Here is a 26,761-nt window from a genome sequence, read left to right as displayed (position 1 = left end):
CCTACCAGGACGTACGAGGAGCCTGGCGCCTACCAGGACGTACGAGGAGCCTGGCGCCTACCAGGACGTACGAGGAGCCTGGCGCCTACCAGGACGTACGAGGAGCCTGGCGCCTACCAGGACGTACGAGGAGCCTGGCGCCTACCAGGACGTACGAGGAGCCTGGCGCCTACCGGGACGTACGAGGAGCCTGGCGCCTACCGGGACGTACGAGGAGCCTGGCGCCTACCGGGACGTACGAGGAGCCTGGCGCCTACCGGGACGTACGAGGAGCCTGGCGCCTACCGGGACGTACGAGGAGCCTGGTGCGTACGGGGACGTACGAGGAGCACGAGGAGCCTGGCGCCTACCAGGACGTACGAGGAGCCTGGCGCCTACCAGGACGTACGAGGAGCCTGGCGCCTACCAGGACGTACGAGGAGCCTGGCGCCTACCAGGACGTACGAGGAGCCTGGCGCCTACCAGGACGTACGAGGAGCCTGGCGCCTACCAGGACGTACGAGGAGCCTGGCGCCTACCGGGACGTACGAGGAGCCTGGTGCGTACGGGGACGTACGAGGAGCACGAGGAGCCTGGCGCCTACCAGGACGTACGAGGAGCCTGGCGCCTACCAGGACGTACGAGGAGCCTGGCGCCTACCAGGACGTACGAGGAGCCTGGCGCCTACCAGGACGTACGAGGAGCCTGGCGCCTACCAGGACGTACGAGGAGCCTGGCGCCTACCAGGACGTACGAGGAGCCTGGCGCCTACCAGGACGTACGAGGAGCCTGGCGCCTACCAGGACGTACGAGGAGCCTGGCGCCTACCAGGACGTACGAGGAGCCTGGCGCCTACCAGGACGTACGAGGAGCCTGGCGCCTACCAGGACGTACGAGGAGCCTGGCGCCTACCAGGACGTACGAGGAGCCTGGCGCCTACCAGGACGTACGAGGAGCCTGGCGCCTACCAGGACGTACGAGGAGCCTGGCGCCTACCAGGACGTACGAGGAGCCTGGCGCCTACCAGGACGTACGAGGAGCCTGGCGCCTACCAGGACGTACGAGGAGCCTGGCGCCTACCAGGACGTACGAGGAGCCTGGCGCCTACCAGGACGTACGAGGAGCCTGGCGCCTACCAGGACGTACGAGGAGCCTGGTGACGAGGACGTTGGGATTTGCCAAAATGAAAATGACCTTGTCAAGTGGAGGCGTCCAGCATGGTTTGAAAGAAACAACAAATCATTCATGATGACATCATGGGGGAAACATGTAAATGACTTTGACAGAATCAGCCAAGTGGCAACCACAGCTTCATTAGGTGACGGCAGAAGTCCAACCTGTTGTTCATCACTATTTCTTGCTCTGTAACGATTTTCCGCAAGAACACGGGAAGCTCAGGTAACTGCCCACTACTGGAGGAAACTGCCCACTACTGGAGGAAGACATTGACATGTTATGGCTGAAACAGCTGGTGTTGATATGGATATCATGTGTGTTTGTACAATGTGCAAAAATACTTCTCTACGTTCTAATCATGTTTTAAGCAATAATTTGATAATTCAATTACAAATACAAGTCTGTTTAATTGTAATATCTTGATGAAATATCAAGGTGTGTAGCTGCGATCAATACAGAGTGGAGATCCCGGGGAATCTCATTAAAGAGAGAAAATATCGCACGGAGGGAATATCACCAACCCACCCAGGTGTCATCAGCTTCTGCTCCACCACCACCGCCTGTCAGACTGACCTCACCACCCTGCTGCCCGTGGATCATTACTGTTAACACACCTGCTGCACGAGACAGACAGACAGCCAGGCGAGGGAGAGGAAGTCTAGCTGACGGCTGGGGAGTTTACAGCCACATCACGCCACCGCCCGTCAAAGAGCAGGAAGCAGCAACACAACGAGAACAGAGAGATGAAGGAGTACTACACCCTGATACAAACACACACACACACACACACACAGCGGGAGGCGTGTACACCGTCCCTGAGGCTCATGTAAATTATTCAGAGGGAAAACAACAGACTCTAACCTCCATGTAGGAATCTTTACCAGGCAATGAAACCTGCCACCTTACAAAGGACACACACACACACACACACACACACACACACACACACACAGCTAAATCTATATTCTTTGCAACTCACTTCTGAATAATAAAGCTCTGGAAGCGGCGTCCACTGAACGTGGCCCAGCGCATTAAAAGCCGTTTGTGCGGTTCCTGAGCATCAAGGCGCGGGGTCAAGCGCAGCCTTGGGCTGCAGTTTTCCAATGAAAGCAAAAGCCTTTTGTAGACGAGTGAGTTTAGCGAAAAGAATAATAAATGTAAGGCCGATATTGATAACAGGGTAATAAGACAATTTCGGATAACAATTATGTCAACCAATCACCAGCAACCTGAGAACTCTAGACTCAAGACAGCGAGTTTTACTGGTTGGCTATCGGAATAAAGCACCCACCAAAAAAAGATGGAATTTCAACAGCTTGCCCCGAGGTCTCCAAAATGATCCAAATAATCCGGATACCACACAGCATCATAACTGCAGCTCCAGTTGGCTGGGAAAGACTCCCGCCGGAGGATAAATTATACATGAAACATCCTGCTGTGACCTTCACGGCGAAACTCATGAAAGCGAATCTGCACGCACGAGCCCAGGTTCCACCACAGGTGTCGGAGGCCAGTAACCGCCTGACCCAAAACAGCCCGAGATGCAGGAGCAGGTCCAGTGGGGGTCAACACTCCATCGTACTCCCAAACAGGAGTATGTTATGGCTACGGGTGTAGGAATGGTGGTGGTAGTCGCCTGGCGGGTAACACACTGGCTTATGAACCAGAAGACCCAGGTTCGAATCCCACTTACTACCATCGTGTCCCTAAGCAGGACACTTAACCCTGAGTGTCTCCAGGGGGGGACTGTCCCTGTAACTACTGACTGTAAGTCGCCCTGGATAAGGTAAATGCTGTAAATGTAAATAATCGATGCATCACGATGCAGACATGGACGATTTTGCATCAATGCAGTGCAGAACATAATTGATTATATCATAATGACGTTGCTTGGTGATTTTCTGGCACCGAAAAGTTGAAATTTGTTGAACTTTGACCACTGCCCGCCGTGGCCAACGTAATTGAATCGTGTTAAAAGCACAAATGGAGGAAAAGCTGATCTTATCAGTCTGAGTGTCCAGAGATCTATAACACGACCTTATCGTCTTACCGGGCGTTTAGAAAACCACGGCTATCTTTTGCGCTGACCCCCGCGGCAAGTGCGGAGCGTTGACCTCAACTCACGGTTTTTTAAAGAAACACGATCCATGTGGAGAGTGCAGCACATGCCGTGTTCGGTCTGAAAGCAGCTCCAGACATCTGAACCAGGCATTTTTCCGGCGTCAGGCGAGTGCGGACTGAACGCCTACAGCTTTTCTGCTCACTGAAGCCAAATCTAAGCGTCCACACAGGTGAACAAGACCTTGACTCTTGCATGTGAAAACATCATGCGAAGAAATGTAGAAACATTGAAGGGATGCATCGCGATAATCGTCATCAAATCGAATAATCACACCAGTGAAGGTTCACACCTCTGGTTACGGCCCCAGCAAACGGCAGAATGTAAAAGATTAAAAGTGGGTAGAGTCTAGATCTATATTTAACAAGAGCGGCGTGGGCGTCAGGGCTGGATGGGTAATTTTGTAGCTAATAAGGACGAGCCGTGAGCGGAGAGAAGTGGCACATCAAGTAACTGCTGAAACGGGCGCATGGCGTATTAAAGTGTAAATATGAGAGATGCATTAGACCAGACGCTGGGAATGAGAGACCAGAACTGGTACAAATCTACCAAGGTAGATCATGTCTTTTGGTCCATTTTACCATTGTGTAATCGTCTTGTACAATTCCCATTCACCTTATAAAGAAGTCCTATTTGCTTGCAGGAACGTTGAGACCACATGAATAAGAGCATCGTGATATGCTTAATCAAAACCTGCAGGGTAATTATCTTCCGTTTGAATTTGCAATTCGCATGGATCCTCCAATTAAATGGAAGCAACCGCTTCTGCCTGGCTGAAAACAATGAAAAAGTGACACAATACACAGATAAATAGAAATTATTCTAACAATCGCGGTGAGTCAAGTGCATAACAGTTGTGACTGATCCAGTCAACACAGTATATTGTCGGTACGTTGTCGGGACCAACACAAAATTGTCAAATATCAATTGGATTTTTCCCTCTGAAGATTTGTGGCCATATCACTGCTGACGGCCGCTCCGGTGATGTAGCTGCGTCTCCAGGGCCACAAAATTTCAACATCGCCGTGGCAACGGCTGCCCGCGGCCCCAGGGCTTATCTGGCCTGCGTATCTGGGAGAACAGAAGGGTTCTTAACAAAAAGACGGGGTTAAGGGGGTGGGGGGGGGGAAACAAAACATACCAAACATACACCGATTCAACATCCAAACACACAGAAGCACCACAAGTATTGATAATATATTGAAATTCCAAAAACTAATTGGAGAACTGACGACAGCACGTGGAAAGAATTCATCCGAATAAAGCGATTTTAAATTCAACAGCAAAATGTCAATCCAGAGATTTTCTGTCCAGTAACTGCTGCTAAAATGTGGTGCTCAGTGCTCTCACACACTTAAACACACACTTCACAAATCACTCCTACACCAGCTGAAGCATGTGCACCGTTCAGAGAGGCGAAGTGCTACGAGACGTCACGTCTCGGATCTGACTTTCGGTGGTTCCAGATAAACACCCACCTGAACCTGAAAGGATAAAAGCTCGGTTCGAAAGCTCGGGAAGCAGATGAGGCCAAAACACCATGAGGGGTAGAAAGAAGCACGTCATCTTAAAAGGACCAGGTTGGCCATCTCCAGCTGATCATGATGTGTCATGTTGGTTTCATAGATTGTCCAGTTCAAAACCAAATATTTGGACGCCTATTTTTTTGCAAATTATACACTCCACGATGGATGGTGTTCGAACATCTTAATGAACACTTTAAAGATGTAGCGGCGTGCAAGGCAGCAGGGATGCTAACAGTATTATGACTAGCACGAGCAGGTGGGAAGCCAGTGTACTAGAACGTGGAGGATGCCCAACAAAAAAAAGGGGTGTGTCTGGTCACCCAAGTATATATATTATTTTTGAGGGGAGCTAAAATGTCAACTTTATTGGAGACTGAAGTTGTTAATGTCCTAGGTCACATATTTAAAGTTAACCATTGAATGTTTATGGCCAAACTGTACATTTACTACTGTTAAGAAGATGCGGCTCACGCGCTGTTCTGTTTTACGTGAGGAGTGTCGATCAAGCACCGCATACCAGAAAAAAGAATGAGCGGCGCTCCCCCCTTCTTCTCCTCCTCCTCCCCCTGAAATTAAAGCAATCATTGAGCCTAATGCAGGCTGAGGAGGGGCAGGCGGGGAGCCGGCCAGCCCCCGTCTCGGAGAAATGGCCATTGAATTCTGATTACGGCGCAGTAATGGAAAGTAATGAGAGGGTCTCATGGTCGGGTGGCTCTGGTTCTCCCCGGCGGACGGCAGCACTCTCTGCAAAGGCCAGGCAGCCGCTGCGCTGATTGGGGATGACACTCGGCCGAGAGCGGCGGTGTGTGTGTGTGTGTGTGGGGGGGGGGGGGGGTCGTGATTCACACCCGCTTCACTCACCGAGACCGGCGTTCAAGGTTACACAACCACAAACTCACCATCAATCCGGCTCACCAGCTCCTCCAGGGCCTTCACCTTCCTCTGGATCCCCGGCTGGGCGAAGGTGTAGTTGTCCTGCACACAGAGACGTGGAGACGTCATGTCGGCGATGTACGTTAGACTTAACGACCGGCTGGACCTGCACTTACAGGACGCCTGTCTCTGCCGGCCGCGGGCGCCGTCAACGCCGTACAACATCGATCAAACATCAACGCTGCCCATTAGCGGCCGTTTACAGGCTCAATATATTGACATATATGTGCAGCACAGGAGTAATGAAGCAACAAACACACACTTTCGCAAACCAGACATCTGCACTTAAAGAGTAGAGTTTAGCTTTTCACAGTTCACATCTGGATTTATGGGAATTATGGGAAGTTATATGGAGAACCATTCTGTTATTAAACCCCCCCCCCACACACACACACACATTATATACATTAGATGGTCATCAACACACTCATGGTTGTGGTGCGTGTGAGGAATAGTGATCTGGGTAATTACGTTATAATATTCATCACGGTCGGCCGCCCCACCGAGTCGCTTAATTACCACATTCATTTCAGCACAGCTTATCAGACCCCCTGACCACACACACACACACACCTCACACTCTCAGTGGAGTTCGGCCTGAGTGTCCCCCCTATACACACACTCACACGCACATACGTTTCTATATCTGGTACATCCATTTATGAAACGTTTAATTAGAGAGCCGCTTTTTTTTATTAGACTGCAACATCATTAGCGCCTGACAGGCGCATCAGTAGGTGACATCTCAAGCAGCCGCACTGGCACGGCAGAGGAGCGTGTCGCACCGACGGGACTTAATGCTGCACCTTCAGCCGATCCGCCAAGGTGCCACCGAGTGAAGCACCGTCCCCACACACTGCTCCCCGGGCGCCTGTCATGGTGCCCACTACCCACCAAGGGTGATGGTTAAATGCAGAGGACAAATTTCACTGTGTGCTGCGCTGCTGTGTCACTTTTTTTTTTTTAAATGATTCCCCAACACGACGCACAGTAATCCAACCATCTACGGGCAACATTTTATAAAGGCGACTCTCGCGATGGGCGAAGTCGCGGTCGCTGCATCCACAAGGACAAGCGGTGTCTTCACCTGCGGCAAGGCGCAGCTCAAGCGGGAAACCGCTGAGACGCCCGACGCCCGGGGGTGGTGGAGAGAGGAAAGTCATTAGCCGATAAACAATTTCCCCCGTCCTTCAGGCTCAGCTGTGTTCCGCAGAACAGCTGAACTACGGTCCTGAAATAATAATCGGTCGGGAGCGACCAGGCCCGCGCGCTTGCAGGAGCTGCAGGGGTCAGATAAGGTTCACGGCATGCATTGTGGTGCCACGGTTCCACAGGAAGTGCGTTTAGGACCAGAGTGATAGCAGGTTCTAGACTCTTCAGCCTCTCAGGGGTTATCAGTCCTTTTACAAACTAGGGTGTGCGCCCCCCCCCCAAGAGCCTAAACCTAATTACCTGTAAGGAGGCAGGAGAGGTCAGTCTTAAGCATGCATTAAGCAGCCCACAGGTCCCCGTAATTGCATCTGCATTATTAAAGTGCCTCAGCTTTAATGAAGTGGCTCTGCTCCTTGCACTGAACCCTGAGAGCCGTAAACACACCACGTGGCGAGCCCGAGGTAGTCACGGCTGCAGGGCCGTATCATTAAAACTGATAATAGTTGTGTTGGTGGTGGTGGTGGGCGTGGTCACGTCTGTGTACATGGGTATTAGGAGCGTGGAGAAGTGGGGGAATGGAGGAGCGTCGCGTATTAACAGGAGGGGGTTTTAATTCAATTAGAGCTGTAAATCGTGGCCCGAGCCTGTTGGGTCGTGTGCAGTAAAAGAGCAGTGAGTAAAAGCAAACTTTTTCGTGCAATATTTATTTGACTCGCGGTTCTCGGCCACCGCGGTTAGGTGATGCATTTTAATTATGTTGAGGGAGATGCGAAAACGGATGAGGAGGTGAAAATGAGGCTAGTGTTCTGCTGATTATGTTTCAAATCCGCACATTTCCTTTCCATCTAATTCTAGTTCATCAAGAAGGTGTTTCGATGCGATCGCGCTTCTTTTACACCAAACTCAATTTGGACTTTGATTTGTAAACTGTTGTTGAATGGGTGCGTCCCAACACTTTCACCATGTTTGCAGGGACTACGTTGTCCCTCTGCAGTTGTTATAAGCATTTGCACTGAAATTGATCCTCATCTGTTGACCCTCGGGAGCAGGATTGGCCCCTTCAAACTCAAAATCAACACGGGTATAACCTAGCCTTGATCTCTGGTTGTAAAAGGCCATTAGTCTTTGTTCCCTCGAGGGAAATCTCTGGTGCTCAGAAAGCCGCTGACAGATTCTATCAGCGACGATGACCAACCACTCCATCCCTTCCTTGAAGTTTTCCAGGACTGAAAACCCTGTGCCCGTAGATGATGAGTTAATCTTTGAACAGAGGGACAGAGTCACACATATCAGTTGACAAAGAAAAGAGGGCTAAATCAGCGAGGGGACGTATTGAAGTTCTGCGATAAGACATGGAGGCACCATGAAAACAACAAAAACAACAAGATTCTTGATTGGATCCGTTTCTGTGATGACAAGCGCGATAACTTCCATGACAAAGAGCCAGGCTTTCAGGAGCAGTATTGACATCCCCTGCCCCACCATGAACCAAGCGTTATCAGAAACAGCCCGCCGTCCTGGAGGCGGCCCTCAAACCGGCTCACGCGCTTATCGCAAGAACATCTGAATGTCAGCGTGCGCGGCAAACACATGTTCGGTCCCCTTCGTAACCTGGATTAACGGCATCATCGGTCTGTTGGCTATGTATAATCTATACATTTTGAAATAAAAAATAAGAAATCAAACCATCACAAAAACCCAGCCACTAGGGACACAGGTTACTGTTCTTCCAGGACAGAAATATTACCCAAAAAATACAAATATTAAACATTACCGAATACCATATATTGCTCCACGTCCAGTCAGAAACCTCTACTGAAACCCTTACCTACAGACTAAATCCTTGTGGGCCAGAATTTTAAGTGATGTCACCAAGCTGTTGGCAAAAGAGAGCTGAAGGAAACGCTGCACAATTGGTGTGGACCTTAAAACGTCCACTGGACCTGCAACAGCTGCTGAACGCACGATTGACACATGATATTAAAAGGCAGACAAGGCTGCGATTGTAGGATCTGTGTGTGTGTTGGGGCAGCGCACGCATTAGGGAGTAAAGTGCATCGCACGGTGAGTGACAGGCTCATCACACATCTGATTGAGGGGCTCGGTGAGCTGAAGTGAGGCGTACAGCTGTCAATAAACGGCTTAGGAGACAGACGGACGGGGGGGGGGGGACCTGATTGAATATAATTGGCAGAGGTGTGTTGGGGTGAAATAGCCCCCTAAACAAAGCGCGGCACCGGCAGACGCCCAGCGCACATCTCTGTCTCTGGCGTGTGCTAAAATCCAATTCTCTCGTATGAACTGAGGCGAAATGCTAAATGCGCCCCGTAAAACGGTGACGAAAGAGTGCGGGGGAGATTGGGCGATAACTCAAGACGAGGAGCGAAAGACGGGGCCGTGATCCCAGGTCAGCTCCCAGGCTGGCGCGAGGCTGGAGGACGAAGGTGGGAGGGACCGCCGATGATGGAACGGTGCGCCCGCGGAGCGCTTTATTAGAATTCCGTGGTAGACCGGCGGGCACGGCGCCAACCCCCCAGCCCGGACCGACTGGAGGTTGATGGCCGCGACGTCACTTGCCGCACGGGGGGCTGCCACCCTTCGAGGACCGAGTCTTCGGTCCAATCCTGCTGCCACGTCAAGGATGAAGCGCCAATCAATGCAAAGTCCATGATGGATGAACCGTCGATGTGTCATTCCAGCAGAACAAGGGCGCCATTGGCTGTATCGGATCATTAGAGCCTTCGGCTCAATGTTAACATTTATTGCATTCTGGGCAAAAAAAAAGGTGGACGGACAACATTTACGGGGCAGTGGTGGCCTAGCGGTTAAGGAAGCGGCCCCGTAACCACTGAGGTGCCACTGAGCAAAGCACCGTCCCCACACACTGCTCCCCGGGCGCCTGTCATGGCTGCCCACTTCTCACCAAGGGTGATGGTTAAATGCAGAGGACAAATTTCACTGTGTGCACCGTGTGCTGTGCTGCTGTGCATCACAAGTGACGATCCCTTCACTTTCACTTTACATTTTGGACGTTTACCTCCTCAGTCAGGTCGGGACGCTTCTGACACTGTCATCTGGTGATGGGAAACTGGGGTGGGCGCTGAAACTGGAGCACGGCTGTTGGCTCCGAACCCCGAGAGAGCCCAGAGGTAAACGGTTCTCCCCCCCGTTTATTTAGCACAGCGTTTATATATTAATAAAAAAAAAAAAAAAACTGGCTAAATAAGCTGCGAGCTCATTAATTCCACTGAAGGTGCAATTCCCTGACAAAGGAGCCCTCCGGAGGGCCCTGTTTGTTTAGGAAATGAATAAATGCCGGTGCTTGGCCTGGCGTAAATGCCGGAGCGTTCTGTCCATGGTGGCAGTTCTGGGCGTCGCCGCGGCAAGCCGATGGCGCCGCTCCTCTGACGACCTTGGCTCTAATTACGCCCAGGGACACCAGGGAACGCGCGTTTCCCCCTAATGGTTTATAAACAATTTTAAAGGGGCTGTACCCCCTCCACGACCTTAATTAGTTTGTGATGCTTTAGTTTACCCCCGCCCGCTTCCCAGGATCCTCTGGTGGTGGGCCTGGAAGAAGGATGTTAACCTTAGCGAGCGGGGCAGGACAATTTATACTCTGCCTGCAATGCATGCTGGGTCGGCGTGGGCTTATTTCCCAAGAGTGGCGCTGCGGCGGCAGTCGGCTTGGCCGACATGGACCTCAGCGAGTGTCTCGCCACCTCATGTCACCATCAATCCAGGACCCGTCAAGCCTTCCTCCGGTAAAATGAGGAGATTTTACAGTCTACCACTGCCAACCCAGCAAAAAATAATAATAATAATAATAATAATTTACATCCACCTTCACAATGAAACTCATTTCCGTTGATGATATTCTATTACAGCAGTACTTGCACATTAGTAAAGCAGCATTTAACGGCACCCTGGTTATTCACTTCACTGGTTTTAGCGGAGTCTACGTGCTTTGTGACCGGCTTCACCAAGTTTGCTGCTTCCGTTTTTTATTATGGTAATTTGCATAGACTGTAGAGATGGCAGTGGACTTCAGGAGACATCCCACAACATTGATCCCCCTCACCATGTCAGACGGCCCGGTGTCTATTGTGGAGACCTTCAAGTTCCTGGGCACCACCATGTCCCAGGACCTGAAGTGGGAGACCAACATCTCCTCCATAAGACCCAGCAGGGGATGTACTTCCTGGGGCTACTGGGGAAGTACAGTCTTCCACAGGAGCTGCTGATCCAGTGCTACACCGCGATCACAAAATACACAGATAAATAGAAATTATTCTAACAATCATGGTGTGTCAAGTATATAATAATTGTGACTGATCCAGTCAACACAGTACATTGTCTGTACCAACACAACATTGACCTGCTGCCCTCTAGCAGACGTTATAGAAGCCTGCAGACCAGGACCACCAGACACCTCGCCATCTCCCTCCATTGTACTGCACTTTATGTACACTCTGTTCATTTATACACACTTATGGACCTGTGTACATTCATACATACATTCATATTCAGTATATATATTTATAAACAATATAAACATTCGACAACAAACAACATTTACACACGTCCTTACACCAATAAACACGATTCTGATCCTGATATACTCCAGAATGTTATCAAGAGTGATCAGATGAATTGCAAAGTCCCTATTTTCCATGAAAATGATCTTAATCCCAAAACCGCATTTCCACTGCATTTCACCACGGCTACAAAAGGACCTGCTGAGATCATTTCAGTGATCCTCTCATTAACACAGGTGAGTGTTGAGTCATGCTGTTGCTGGTTGTGATGATGAGAACACCATGTCATTAGGCACAAGTACAAGGGATTGAGGGGGTGGGGCTAGCTCAGCATAAACAAAACGCTGGTCAACAGACCCGCCTGTACATGCTGTGGGTATGAAGCTGACGGAGGAGATGGATGGGGGGGTGGGGACGTCCTTGGGATCGGGAGGGAGAGAGTCTCGCTGCCTCCACCCTCCGGGGATGTTTGGATCAGCAACGGCCAAGGCCGAGGTTGATGCTGATTAGGTGAGGCCAAAAAAAACTGATAGGATGGGTTGTTGGGGTGCGGAAAAGCTGGGAATTTCCAGCTCAGTGTCCGTGCTGGTCTCCAGCGGTGACTTTCTCTAAGATGGCATCCAAATTGTAATCAATAGTCACAGTGATGTTGTCCAATCTGCAATCGATCATCACAGTCTGAGCACAGTCAAACACAGATTGAGTTAGAATAGCAGACTGGAGGCTTTATAATGAGGGTGATGCTTCCTCTGTTAACCATGGTTACGTGCAAGGAAACGTGCAGCCATCGTTGCGTTGCGTAAAAAGTACCGTCTCCTGAAGATGAATTAGTTGCAGATCGGGGTGCCACAAGTGCAGAACTTGCTCAGGAATGCAGGTGTGAGTCCATCTGCATGCACAGTGAGGTGAAGACCTTTGGAGGATGACCTGCTGGTGTTAGTAGCCTAGCGGGTGAGACACTCACCTATGAACCAGAAGACCCGGGTTCAAACCCCACTTACTACCATCGTGTCCCTGAGCAAGAGTGTCTCCAGGGGGGGGACTGTCCCTGTAACTACTGATTGTAAGTCGCTCTGGATAAGGGCAGGCAGCAAATAAGACACTTCTCTCCAAGAAAAAAAAAATATCAAGGACAGACTGATATTCTGCTGGAAGTACAGTAATTGGACTGCTGAGGACTGGAGTAAAGTCCTTTTCTCTAATGAAGCCCCTTTCCGATTATTTTATCTTTAGATGCCCCAAACAAAGTGAAGTGATTGTCACTTGTGATACACAGCAGCACTGCACATGGTGCACACAGTTAAATGTGTCCTCTGCATTTAACCATCACCCTTGGTGAGCAGTGGGTGGGGAGCAGTGTGTGGGGACGGTGCTTTGCTCAGTGGCACCTCAGCGGATCGGGATTCGAACAGACAACCTTCTGATTATCTGATAATTTTACCCAAGAACACGGCCATGAATAAAGAACGGTACCAGAACATCCTCCAACAGCAACTTCTCCCACCCGTCCAAGAACAGCCTGGTGAAGAACGATGCTTTTTCCAGCATGACGCAGCATCGTACTCAACAAATTCCGACAAACTCCAAGCACTGATTATGAAGGAACGTGTCGCCGTCAGTCAGGATTTGGCCCAGAAGTTCACTGACAGCACGTCAGGGAAGAAAAAAAGGGCCAACACGGCAAATATTGACTCCTTGCATGAACTTGATGAAATTCTCAATAAAAGCCTTTGGAAATTATAAAATGCTTGTAATTATACTTCAATACACCACAGAAACAACGGACAAAAAGATAAAAAAAAAAAAAAAAAAAAAAAAACAGGACTGTACGTAGCCGAAATGACGATGGAGCTCACTTGAACTAGATGGATTTTTCTCAACTAAATTGATTTACTAAACACGAACCGATTAACGTGTAGCATGTGTTGGGTGCGAGTATCTGGTTCATTTTCAATCGAACTCACGTTCGTGCTTCTGGACGAGAGACGAAAACAGGGTTCCTGCGAGGTGTGGGGTCACGTCACTTTTGACCACACACGACAGTCAAATCCGTCCATGTCGTGTCCAGGCTGCTCACTTGGTGCCGCGTTAACGAGGACAATCTGCCGGAGAGGAGGAGACGCGGAGCGTCCTCGCCGCAGCTGAATAGGGGGGGGGGGGGTCGCCTCCAATTACCGTCCCTATCGTCCCCCCGACGAGCCGCAGCAGCTCCGGCGCGCCGGTTTTTAATAACGGCGGGTCAGTGCCGATGACAGACAGATCCACGTCGCCTCATCAATCTCATAACGGCACAGAGACGACAACACAAAGAGGGGGGACATCCGCGGTCACCGCAATTAACAGTCGTTTCAAAAGAGCTGAACATGTCTCTCTCTCTCTGAGTGTGTGTGTGTGTGTACACACTCAAAAAGCAAAAAACACCGACGGTGACATGTCACGGATTTCACAAGTAACTCGTGAGCGAATGTAGCTGGTGGCGCGGCGTGGCGCGAGGCGGTGAAGAACAGAGTCACGGGGGGATCATTAGCGCCTGTGAGGATCGGCTCTGTACACAAATTACGGCCGTAATTAGAGGCGCGGCGGCTCGAAAGGTTCGAGTTTCAATCGACGTCCGGGCCGCGCGTACCGAGCGTGGAATACCAATGGCCTTCGGCAGAGGGGCCGCCGAGAAAGGAAGTGAGTATGTGTGAGTGTGTGGGTGTTAGTAGCCTAGCGGGTAACACACTCGCCTACGAACCAGAAGACCCAGGTTCAAATCCCACTTACTACCATCGTGTCCCTGAGCAGGACACTTAACCCCGAGTGTCTCCAGGGGGGGACTGTCCCTGTAACTACTGATTGTAAGTTGCTCTGGATAAGGGCGACTGGTAAATGCTGTAAATGTGTGTGTGTGCCGTGTGTGTGTGTGTGTGTGTGTGTCCCGGTGAATAAAAGCAGAGAAGGTCGATTCCTCCTCCTCTGCACCAGGTTCCTACAGCAGAGCGTAATTTTCATCAACATGGAGAGACCAGACACACACACACACACACCCCGAGCCTGGAGAGATCAGTGGGGGTCTCGATTGCAGGGAGGAGAAGGTACAATTCCCACGATGACTGAGCCCCGCCAGGCATTGTGGGTAAAAGAGTGGATTGTGACCGCGTGTTTATTTCTGGGGAGACGGGGGGGGGGCTCTCCCGCTCCATCTCCTGACACAGCAGACACTCACACTTCCCAAACACACACACACACACACACACACACACACACACACACGCGCCATGAATATAATCAGCCCCGCGCACCGGCGAAGGTGGGAATCAATTTACCTGAATGCCGTCCAGCAGTTTGCTCATACACCAGAAGCTGTCGGCCTCGATGTTCCGCAGCGCTTCCTCCCGCAAGCTGGAAACATCGAAATTTTCCACCTCTTCCTCTGCAAGAAAAAAAAAACAAAAAGAGGAGCAAAAACAAAGCGACAGATGAAGTGGCGGGCGTGTGCGTTCACCGAGAGCGTCTGAAAGCGTGCGCCGCGGGGGTCCGGAGGAGAAAAGATGCTCCGGCAAGGCGTCAACAACACACGGGGACGGACGTTTCTCATAAGCCAAAACGCAGAGAGGTGTAAATTGGCGTTCCTGGAGCATGGAGGGTGGCAGTCAGCACGGAGCGTCTTCTAACAACTCTTTCAGGCTGCTGATGAAGTCTCCGCAGTTCCAGTTCAGCCAGTCAAAAAATTGACGATGGAAAATTCCACCGAGGAACTGATTTAATGGCTCGATACTAAATTCAGGGGAGCCGTCCATGTAAATACTGATTCTGATAAATTCAGCAATTGTAGAGAAATGATTGACAGAAACAACACAACGGACAAACACACACAAAACTCTTGAAACAATATGATAAATATAAGACTATCACATGATAAATATTAGACTAACTAATTGGTCAAAACAGCCCAATCTGGCAACACAGAACACAAAGTCCAGTCTCCACTCTTCAGCGGACAGATTGTTAACTTTACTTTACTTTACTTTACTTTATTTAGCAGACGCTTTTATCCAAAGCGACTTACAATAGGAAGACACCAGCAATTCTCGTTCGATTTCTATAGAATATCGAGTTTACAAACTAAGAGCCCTGATAAGGCTTAGACTTGTCAGTGAAGAGCATACTCGGAGATTGTTGGGTGCTAGACTAAGAAAAATTATAATGTATTTATACATTTTGTATTTGTTTATTCAATGTGTACGCATGTGCTTGTGTAAGTGTTAGATTTGTCTGTAATATTTTTGGAATAAGAGGGTTTTCACCTTCTTCTTAAAAGTGGTGATAGTCTCGGCTAGTCGTGTGGAGGAGGGCAGGTTGTTCCACCAGCCAGGGACAACAACGGAGAACAGACATGATTGGAATCGGAGACCCCGTGAAGAAGGAATTTTTAGTCTCCTTTCGTTTGCTGATCTGAGGGAGCGTGCAGGAGTGTAGCTAGGTAGTAGTGTGTTGATGTAGGAGGGCGCAGTTCCATTTACAGCCCTGTAGGCAGCATCAAGGTTTTGAACTCAATGCGAGCAGCTACCGGGAGCCAGTGGAGGGAGGTAAGAAGAGGTGTAACATGGGTGTATTTTGGCTGATTGAAAATGAGACGAGCTGCCATATTTTGGATCAGAAAACGTTATCAATCCCGAAGGAAATAGCTTAGTTATTATTATTCATCCAACATAATACTTTTTACACAGCATGACGCAAACATAACTCATTGCGTTGTGTATTATTCAGAATTGTAATCCAGTGTTACGAGCCGGTCTAGGGGTTCTGGTCCACAACAAAAGAAATGACAAAAAACAAAACCTACTTAGGCGAAACGGAGAAAATTAACAAGAATTTTATTAACAAATAAGTATATAAATAAAGAATACATATGAATCGAATTACAACAAACAAACACCGAAGCAGGCCGACACAAGAGGGGAAACCGGAAGTGATGCAATCGGTAAAAGGCTAGGGAGGCGGGCGGGGTGGATGGCACGGCAAGCGCAGCCCCGAAAACTGAGGCTCCTTTTATACAGTCTGTCCACAGCAGGAACCGGTGGGCTCAATTTGTACTCACCAGGCACCTGCAAACACACCACAAAACACAGAACGGAAACACACCAAAAATACCGGGACGTGAACACCAGGCATAAATGTTAAGGCTGCACACGGCCTCCCCATGTACTTGATTCCCTTCTCCACTAATTACAAGTTCAGTCCCCCCGGAACAACTTGGGGTTAATTGTGGTAAGTAAACGGGGTTTTTGAACCTGCAACTCCGCAGGTCAACTGGTTGATTGTTTTGTTCGTTACCCACCGGGGGGTACCACCACGCCCAACGCTCACATTCATAGCACCGGGAAGGTCTGAACCCTCACCCTGGTGATTGAGCCAATTTACCAATCGGCTATGCGGACAGGCTTTGTAATTACATGGTGGTTGTTAATTTGTTACATGATGTAACTCAATCAAAAACTAATTTTAATGATTAAAACGATTAAATAAAACCACCTTTAACTCATGTACCATTAACAGCAGGTATTTTAGACATTTATGGTTACACTTTTTAATTTACTCTAATTGTAGTAAATCATGCTATTAAAGGTTTCTTTTGTATATTAATTTCCATCCATTCTTCTGAACACTCACCCGGGTTCAAACCCCACTTACTACCATTGTGCCCCTGAGCAAGACACTTAACCCTGAGTGTCTCCAGGGGGGGACTGTCCCTGTAACTACTGACTGTAAGTCGCTCTGGATAAGGGCGTCTGATAAATGCCATAAATGTAAATTAACTGGAAAGGAGAAGATAAATTCCATTAACAACACTTAATTTCCAGTAACACAAGAGAATGTCACACGTTCAGCATTCAGCAACATTTAATTAGCAGGCTACTGAATTTAAACCTTGTAATTAATTAATTTAAGTAAATGCTTGGAAAGGTCAGACTGAGAAAGAAGGCCGACGTAAGGAACAACATTATGGGCTATTTGTGTTTGGTGCTATAATCATCCTCCACCGCCACTCATCTGCTGATTACAGGCGTGATTGACAGCCCCTGGATTTCACACCCGCCCCACAGGTGGGAGGAGAGGAGCGAGGTGGGTGGGGGCCGCGGTAATGCCGTGATAATGTCTGCAGCGAGGTGAGGAATTTTGCACCGGAGCGTCTTACTCATCAGAAAACAAGGACAGCGGGAGAGGAGGGGGGGGGTGAGAGGCGAGCACTGCAAGAATGAGAGAAAACATGATGAAGCAAGAGTGCCTCCTGTGGTCAGCGGCGGTACTGCATGGCGTTGTTGCGTCCACACACTCACTAGTCCCTAAAAATTCCACACGCTGATGAATTCCACATCTTTATGGTCTCATTACCCAGCAGGTGAGTCATGAAGCCCAGATTCAAATTGGACACAAACGGAGGACGGCAGGGAACACCATCACCGCAGCCCAGCCATTATTTCACATTAAGGAGTTACACCAACATAGCAGCCAATCATCTTGCATTTACATTTATGGCATTACAATCCGTAGTTACATGGACAGTCCCCCCCTGGTGCAACTTAGGGTTAAGTGTCTTGCTCAGGGACACAATGGTAGTAAGCGGGATTTGAACCTGGGTCTTCTGGTTCATAGGCGAGTGTGTTACCCACTAGGCTACTACCACCCGAATCATCTTGCATTTAAGTGTTCATAGCGCCCTGGTGAAAGTGCCCGTTCGTCTGTTTGGCTCTAATTGGAGTGGGCGGGGCAGTCCCTTCCCGCGACGGTTCGGCAGTGTTGTGCACACCCTGTCCGGGACGTTTTTCCTTTTCGTTTTTGCCTCGCTGGTTCAGCGATGTGTTCACAGCAGACCTCGCGCCCACACGCGACTCATGCAGATCCCACCATCTGGAGCCGGGGGCTCCACGCCGACCACTGTCAGGACTTCCTGTTGGCCGGCAGGTTGAGTTCCTGTGTACCTGGGCGACAGGTGGGACCGCCCTGGCACCGGGGCGGCGACAGCTGTGCGGGGAGGGCCCCGGTGCCAAAGGGCTCCTGCAGAGACGACGGCACCGGCGCCATCTGCCCGAGGCCGGCCGGGCCAGGGCGCGGCCCCGCGGGAGCACGCACGGCTGCCGCGGTACGCCAGGTGGCGCGCCACCCCTGCCGACAGGGGTCAATCACGCAATCTTTTCCTGATGAAAAGCATTAATTCGACCAACTGAGCCCAATTACGCACAACAGCCACGTAATCCCACGCTGGTTAATGAGCACCGAATGGATTCCACCGTGGCGTAATTGAGCCGGGGGCAAATTAACAGAGGAGTGGAACTTGGCAAAAGACGGCAGTCGAAACACAGCGCGGAATTAGCGCGGGGAGCGTGATTACCGTGTAAGTGTGTCGGCACGTGAAATGTGAGGAGTGGACTCGACGACGACTTGCGAAAGTCTCCGTATGGACGCGAGGTGCAGAGCGGCTCCCAGGAAGGAGTCGAGGGCCCGACTGGGGAGTCCGGTGCGGACACCGAGGAGCCTGAACCCCCAACCCCAACCTGAAACTGTGGAAATAACACCGATCCTATTCACCGACTATTTCAGTTAGCGGCAGTAATGTTAGTTCCGTCAGACGGCAGCCGAGCTCGGTTCTACAGGTCAAGTCGGCACAGACGCCGGTCAACACAGGTGACCATGATGGGGATCGCAGTTCAACCAGAACTAATATGACAGTTCAACATAAAAAAGCGGACCTATGTCCATAAATCCCAAGTGTTGTCGGGGTTAGCGTTACTTCGCTCTGACCACTGCAATCCCAGAGCCAAAAATCTCTTTACTTTTACTCTATACTTGTAATTTAAAACCAAGATGGATAAAAGAGAAACAAAGGGAAAATGAAAACAGGAGCAAAAAAGGCAAAATGAAGATCGTCCCTGGGGGAAACAGCCTTTTAATGTATAATTTTTAATTAAAAGAGCTGAGGTTATTTAATAGACCAGGAAGTGAGCTAAAAAGGCCTGCCTGGAGATGGTCTGCTCTTGTGAAGTCCCACAGCTGTGGATGTGCGACACGGTGATGTTCATTACACCTCTGACCATCAGATCTGAGGCAGTGATGGAGGATGGGAAAAAAACTACAAGAACTTCTGGTTGTACAGAATGTATCTGTTTCTGGTGGCAAAGGTTCCAGTTATTGTACATGTTAGGATGATTGGGGTCTGAAGTACTTGGAGGAGGGTCAATCAGGCCTGTCAAAAACATAATAATAATAATAATAATAATAATAAAAAAAAAAAAAAAAAAAAAAAAAAAAAAAAAAAAAAAAACACTAGAACTGATCTTCATTTGGCCAGAGAACCAGATCCAGCATTGACTGCATGGGGTTAAAACATCACAATGCAAGCCAACTAGAGGTTCCGCTCAATTTGTGGTTTTGAATGTGCAATGAGTTAATCAATTAAGAAAAAAATAAAAGTTTTTATTTCTTTCAATTGTACAAGTCCACAGAACTCACTACAGAGAGTTTGCTGCACTTGTACGCATGCAGCAAAGTGCTTATCTGCACAGAAACGGCAGGTGTTATTCCTCTGGGTCTTGGTAAGTGACTTGGTAAATTTTAATTAGATGCTGGTTGGGTCATCATGTCTGAGTTATGGGGGTACGGTTCTAGCACCGGTTGTGCAAACGCTAATACTGCTGGGCCGATGACGTTCCGCAATGACACATCTTTGGTATGATTAATTTTGTCACCTAAACCTGTAAGAAGTCCACATTGTGCTGAGAAGTGAACTCTCTGGGAACACATTGGCCCGGAAAAGAATCTGATAAAGTTTGTGTCCATGAGCGGCGCGGCCGAGGTGCCATTACGAAACGCGCAGAAATTAAAGTTTGCCGGGTGTGAAATGTGGCCATGATCAGTTCATTAAGCCATTAATTTTTGGTTCTCCGCACACTCTGAGAAATCATTAGACACACAGTAATGGGCGCCTCATAAGAAATTATGAGCACAAGCGGGCAATTAAGCAGCACTTTGTGCCAGGGCTAATAGATAAATACATAATATATATATATATATATATTTTCAGCACGGCTGCAAATAAAAGTACACAGTCGATTGTCTGGCGGCGTCGCGAAGCCAGTAAGGACGGATTGCGCTCTTAATTGTTACGAATCGCAGCGGGTCAAGTGCGGCACGTCCCGCTGATGAACACGAACAAAGAGCGATTCCTCAACACCGAAAAATCCGTGCAGGAATTCAATTTATGGCTTTTTATAGCAGAGTAATTAACTACACCCAAAAATATTCAATATCCGCGATTACTCAGGGAAAACCGATGAGTCGGATGACAGGACGATTTCTCTGAATCTGTCTCTGCTCTGCTGCGCTCTACGGCCCGGAATGAGAAAACGTAAGAAAAGTCCGTGGACCAGATTTATTTCAGCTCATTGCTTAGGCATCAAGCCATATTTCACTCCGTAAACTTGGCTGCTGATGTTGATAGAGTTCATCATCAGGATTTGCAGCCTTTGACTGTGTGTGTGTGTGTGTGTGTGTGTGTGTTGTGTGTGTGTGTGCAAGCAGATTTCAACTTGGCCATGACGGACAGCGTCGTGGAATTTGGTCGCACCTCCGGAAACGTCTATGATGAATTTTTCAGGAGGAGAAGGGCAGTGATCGTCTCCAAAACTACAGAGAAACACAAGGTGGAAAAACTGATGCTGCAGAATTTAAACTCCTTTCAAAAAGGCGATGATCCCTGAAACACGAGATGGAACAGTCTGGAACAATAGATGGTTGGGGTGATTAGGCAGGTGCTGGACAACTGAAACCAGAAGTCATGAATCTTCAATAAGGCCATAATGGGCATTCTTACTGAAGAGTCCTGACATTTAGTTTATAGGCATTATTCATGAATCATCATAGTCATATCCAGAAAAGAGCATCCATCAGTTTCTAACAAGGTCCGCGTCACGCGTCTGCTGGGTACCATCAGGCCAGTTATGGCCTTACATAGGCCCATGTCCACCCAGCAACACATTACAGGATTTACATTTTAGTTTAGTTTACTTACATGGTGAAAATTATATTTTTGAAATGAAAGGGGAAAAATTATATTTGGTTTATTTAACATCGTAACATGACCTTAAAATTAGGGGGCAGTGGTGGCCTAGCGGTTAAGGAAGCGGCCCCGTAATCAGAAGGTTGCCGGTTCGAATCCCGATCTGCCAAGGTGCCACTGAGGTGCCACTGAGCAAAGCACCGTCCCCACACACTGCTCCCCGGGCGCCTGTCATGGTGCCCACTGCTCACTCAGGGTGATGGTTAAATGCAGAGGACAAATTTCACTGTGTGCACCGTGTGCTGTGCTGCTGTGTATCACATGTGACAATCACTTCACTTTAAGGTTTAAAGTTAGTGCATCATTATAATTGTTATATATCTGTAGAGCATTATAATCGTTGCATTAGTATTTAAATTTGTGGATTGGAAGCGATATAGTTTGCAGTCGTGGTAATTCGCCTACTGGGGAAGAAAACGTGGTTTAAAAACGACACCGCCGTCTTATTACCACAATAACTTGCGAATAAGATAAGATCCAGTGAATGTAATTAGTTTTAACTTTTTTCCCCCCGAACAGCTTCGCTCGATGAGCAACTCGGGCAGAGGAAGAGTAGAAAAATGGCCTCCTCTGGACGTCAGAGGACACACTGAGGCAATCACTTAACAACTCGTTAGGGAAAATCAGGGATGTTAATCAGGCCGGCGCTAAAATCAGCTCTCGGCGCGGCGCTCCAAACGAGAGATCTGAACAAACCGATACTCATTAGGCACAAGCCAATGGGTTCCACGCCGGTGAACATTCAATCCGGCACCTCCGGTCGCGAGCGCTCAGTCAACGGACAGCGCCGGCGCGGCACGGCGCGAGGGGGAGGGGCTGATAGACCACGCGCACCATTCACCGGCGGCGGCCCACAGCCAGCTGCACGGCTCCTGTGGGGGGAACGTTTGAGTGACGGCTCCAGGATGGAGGAGAGCGGAGCAGGCGAAGCTCAACGGCCAGCTGGCTGCGCTCGGCGCTCCATCTGCAACGCAGGCACTCCTGCGGAGCGTCGGGAATGACGGGCGTTCCCGCGAGAGACCGCTCTCGGCTTTTACACCTCCAGCAAAACCAAGACTTCCAAATATTGCATGTTGTACACACACACACACACACACACACACACACACACCACTCCATGCTCAAATGTTTCCACAGGAAAAGAACAGAAGTTCCCGTAGTTATCATAGAACTTCACCGTTCCATGTTCCCTGTCCTCCTGGTCGCTCAGTTTCTGCAATATTTCTGAGGTCCCGACCTCAGCTGTTCAACACTGAACGCGGGAAAGGAGCCGAGGTGCGGCGGCGGCGGCGGGCTCGCCGGATGCTGGAAAAGGACGAGAGGGAAGCGAGAGAGAGAGAGAGCGGTCCGCAGGCACGTGCGCACACACGTTACTACTCATCACCTCACTACTGATACTACTAACGGCAACAAGGCGTCCGCAGTGTGAAAAAAAATAAAAATAAATAAATGTGTACGGTTCTGAAGGATGCACTCGGCAAAACGTTGCCGTGACGTTCCAGCAACCACTTTTCACAGCGCTCTGAAACGGTTTAAGCTTTACTTCACTTTACTTGGCAGACGCTTTTATCCGTAGACGACACCAGCAATTCTCATTCGTCTTCTATGGATTGTGAGTCACAAAACTGAGAGCCTTAATAAGGCCGAACTTGTCAAGAATACATGCAGGGGAACTGTTACGTGCTAGACTCATATATATATATATATTAGAGGTGGGCATAATTAATTTTCTTAATCTAGATTAATCTCATTGTAATCTTGGAATTAATATTGATTAATCTAGATTAATCTACATTAATCTATATTAAAATGGCTCATTTGAATTCTGCCGAAGGCATTCAGAATATGTGTGCTACCCAAATAATGACTAAAAGTAAGTCTTTGAGAACGGGTTTCTCAAGCCAGGTGGCGCATTAGACCAGGGGCTCATCTCCTGTTTCCAAAATGCATCACAAACTGCTTGAGAAAGCTGCTCTACTATGATAATTGGTGATGAAAATAAATTATGTTCAATAAGATGTACTTGTGTTTACCAACTGTTTATTAAGTTAAATAGCTGCATCCATGTTACCACGTCACGTTTGATGTGGTAATTTCACAGTTCGAAGACTCGTTCTCGCCCCCTACAGTGCAATTCGGCTAGGTATACATCCACACTAAAATATCAAGGTGAAAGTCATCATAGTGTAGCGGTTCTTCTTCTGCATTTAGTTTCTTGAACCACAAATGATGATCTGAAACCAAAGAGATTTTCTGTGCAAAGTGTATTCTGTACAAAAAGCAAGGTCGCGTCAGAACATCGAGTCACACATCGCGAACACACACACACAAACACACATTTTGCCCAGTGCATCCTTCAGAATCGTACACACTTTTGAAAATTTTTCACACTGCGGACACCTTGTTGCCGTGTGTGTGTGTGTGTGTGTGTGTGTGTGTGTGTGTGTGTGTGTGTGAGCGTTAGACTCGTTTGAAATACTTTTTGAACAAGTGTGTTTTCAAATGTTTCTTAAAAGGTGGTAGTAGTCTCAGCAGTGCACTTTGAACAGCTGGTCACCGGTGCACCGTGACCAGGGTGCCCAATTTGCTGTTGCTCCGTTGCCACGGCAACCCAGTCAGGATCACGGGGTCAAAGATGCAAAAAGACCGGAGAGGAACACGTTTTTAATCAAGTCAGACAACAATTTACCCCGCCCAGAGGGACGCGATGCCCACCGAGGCAGCCCCTCTGTGTCCACAGGGCGTTATTGACTTCCGTCCGATCGATGAAAGGCGCCAGATTTAAAGCAGCGCTGCTACTGTTCCGTCAGGACCACCCGCTTTAATTATCGAGTTTTATTGTTGTCTAATGGGGAACCCGTTTGGGTTCGGAAAATGGAGACTCTCTGCTCAGAGAGAAAAGTGCAATAACCGTTCCATTCACCAGCATGCTTCTGCCCAAATCAATGACGTCTTCAATAAGGGATAGGGCCACAGATTAGGCGCATTGATAGAATAGATGGAGACTGGTTTAAGCCGCTCTCAGAGCAGCACCACACGATTGGGTGAGGAATGAATAATGATATCGAGCTCTGATTAAAACAGTCGCCTTTCATCAGTTGCCTCCAGTTCATCCCCAACCAGAAGCCAGCAGCTTCAGGAAATGAAGTGGAGCTTCTCCCATCATCGTGCCATCTCTGACAGGCTGCAGAAACCCGACAGAGAGACACAGAAGGAAAAAGGTGAAACAGAAAGGGACTTTATATGAAAGCTGATGGGGGGAAAAGAAAAATGAGTGGTGCCGAGATCTATTGGTGATTACGGCTGAAATTTGAATGCGATTATATGGTGATTATTTAACTTTTTTTTTTTTTATATACATAAAATCTAGCAAAGATGAAGTCATTTCTAATTATACTGTTCACACGATTCATAACTAAAAACGGTTTGACTATATGCAGGCCTATGCATATTTCTTAAAGGACTACACCAATTAAAGTCTGTACGGAATTATTAAAAAGCAGTCATGTGCTCCTTTAAGGCTCAACGACATTTGTTTGGCAAGGAGACGCCACCGTGCAGCTCCAGTTTGATTTTCATAACCACACAGTTTTTTTTTTTTGTTTTTTTTTTTTTGCGAATGCTTCCTTTGACCCCTCCACCGCGTGTTCTCCGTTTACCGAAACACAGAGGCGGGAGAATAATTGCTAAATAATGCATAAGCCTTGAAGCAACGTGCAAACATCGGGCCTAACCGCTTCCAATTACATCCTGTCGGCATACATCTTTTAAAAGCGGGATTATGAACAATCGGCAAAGCTCAAAGGAGCCGCGGCGCTAACTCTGTAAAGGGATGCATGGCTGCCTCTTTCATTCTCCCCGCACGCCGCAGACTTAATCAGAGCCGCAGCCTGTGAAGCGCAATTCTGTCTTTGGCTTTCTGCTAATGTCCCACAAGGGCCGCGCCTCCGCTCCCAGAAACTCTGCTGGGCAAATGGGATTAGACGTGTACCGTTTCGACGTCTATTTTTCTAAAGCGGCACAGATCTCGCCCGTTCGAGTCGAGCGAGGACGATATTTTATCCCGGTCGTCGTGCGGGCCTCAGACAGCAGAGCGGCTGGCTAAAAACAAACTCCGACTTCGTCCACATTAAACAGCGGGACTCTTCATCTAAACGTCAGCCCCCGGGCCTCTGCGGTTTTCCAACGCCACGCTCTCTGAGGGATGGAGGGCAGACGCTTGCCTCGGTGCCTCCGCTGCCCTGTCGGCTCTGCTTTTAATGGCCTTCCACCAGCACCCGGCACTTAAAGGCAGCTGTGGCACCCTGCATCAAGCCTGGCTGGAGAAGTGCCTTATGGGTAATAAATGACCAGGAGTGAGGGTGTTCGTGCACAATCTTCCACACGTACGTTCTAGGTTTAGGCTAAATCCTTCGAGAGAAAATGTTCTTTTTCTTGCTTTTGTACATACATTTTTTTTTTTTTTTTTTTGCATCGGCCACATTGAAAAATTGCACAATGAATTATGGGATATATTTGACCATGAATGCTTCTCAGTCAAAGAAGCAAAATACCAATCTGTGGGATGCATTTGCAGTAGAGGACAGCTTTTTACAAGCGCAAGACTATGGAAATGTGCGGGGAAATGAGTGGGTTTAAAACATAATCAGTGGAGTCCAGCCTACATTTCCCCTCCTCTCACAAGAGTTGTGAGATAAACGAATCACCTGACGACGGTGGCCAAGAACTGCAAGTCAAATGAACATTCCATACAAAAAAAAATTTTTACATTTAATAAAACAAACACTTTTTCAGAAGCAGCTATTCATACGAAGATGAATAGGTACTATAGATCGGTAGTTCGCATTTGATGACTGATCATTTACCACATGAGCTAGACCCAACCTGACCACAAAAAAATGAGATTGAGGCCAAAACTGACCCAACCAGAGGGGTCAAAATTCAAAATTCATAATTCACTTGCAGGACTACCTTATCAGGCCACCTATGTGGATGGATTGGATCGAGTAAAAGCTCCATATAAATGGTTATTTTGTTTGAAGAGAACGCATAATTGGACACACCAACAGATTAACAGCCTGGTTAACCAGCAGATACATTCATGTGATGAGCCTGAAGGTCCATTAACCCTCCAATGATTTCCCCACCGCTCGCCGTACCAATGGTACGGTCCGTGGAGTGCAGCCCGGGACTACAGCTATCAATGCAATATTTTCCCAAGCTGCATATGGAGCGGCAA

General features: G+C 48.6%; 1 protein-coding gene across 3 annotated transcripts in view; it reads right to left on the bottom strand.

Annotated features, from left to right (window-relative positions):
- tbc1d22a (TBC1 domain family, member 22a) overlaps nucleotides 1-26,761 on the bottom strand; it is a 74,763-nt gene that overhangs the window by 25,825 nt on the left and 22,177 nt on the right. For all 3 annotated transcript variants that reach the window (XM_028954755.1, XM_028954757.1, XM_028954756.1), the window contains 2 exons: nucleotides 14,732-14,838; nucleotides 5,700-5,775 (listed from right to left, as the gene is read on the bottom strand). In XM_028954755.1, the coding sequence (XP_028810588.1) occupies nucleotides 5,700-5,775; nucleotides 14,732-14,838 (183 nt within the window). The remainder of the gene's footprint in view (nucleotides 1-5,699; nucleotides 5,776-14,731; nucleotides 14,839-26,761) is intronic.

The sequence above is a fragment of the Denticeps clupeoides genome, chromosome 15 (genome assembly GCF_900700375.1).
Source record: "Denticeps clupeoides chromosome 15, fDenClu1.1, whole genome shotgun sequence".
Classification (NCBI taxonomy): domain Eukaryota; kingdom Metazoa; phylum Chordata; class Actinopteri; order Clupeiformes; family Denticipitidae; genus Denticeps; species Denticeps clupeoides.
Note: the sequence above shows the minus strand (reverse complement) of the source record. Positions and strands in the feature narration are given on the sequence as shown.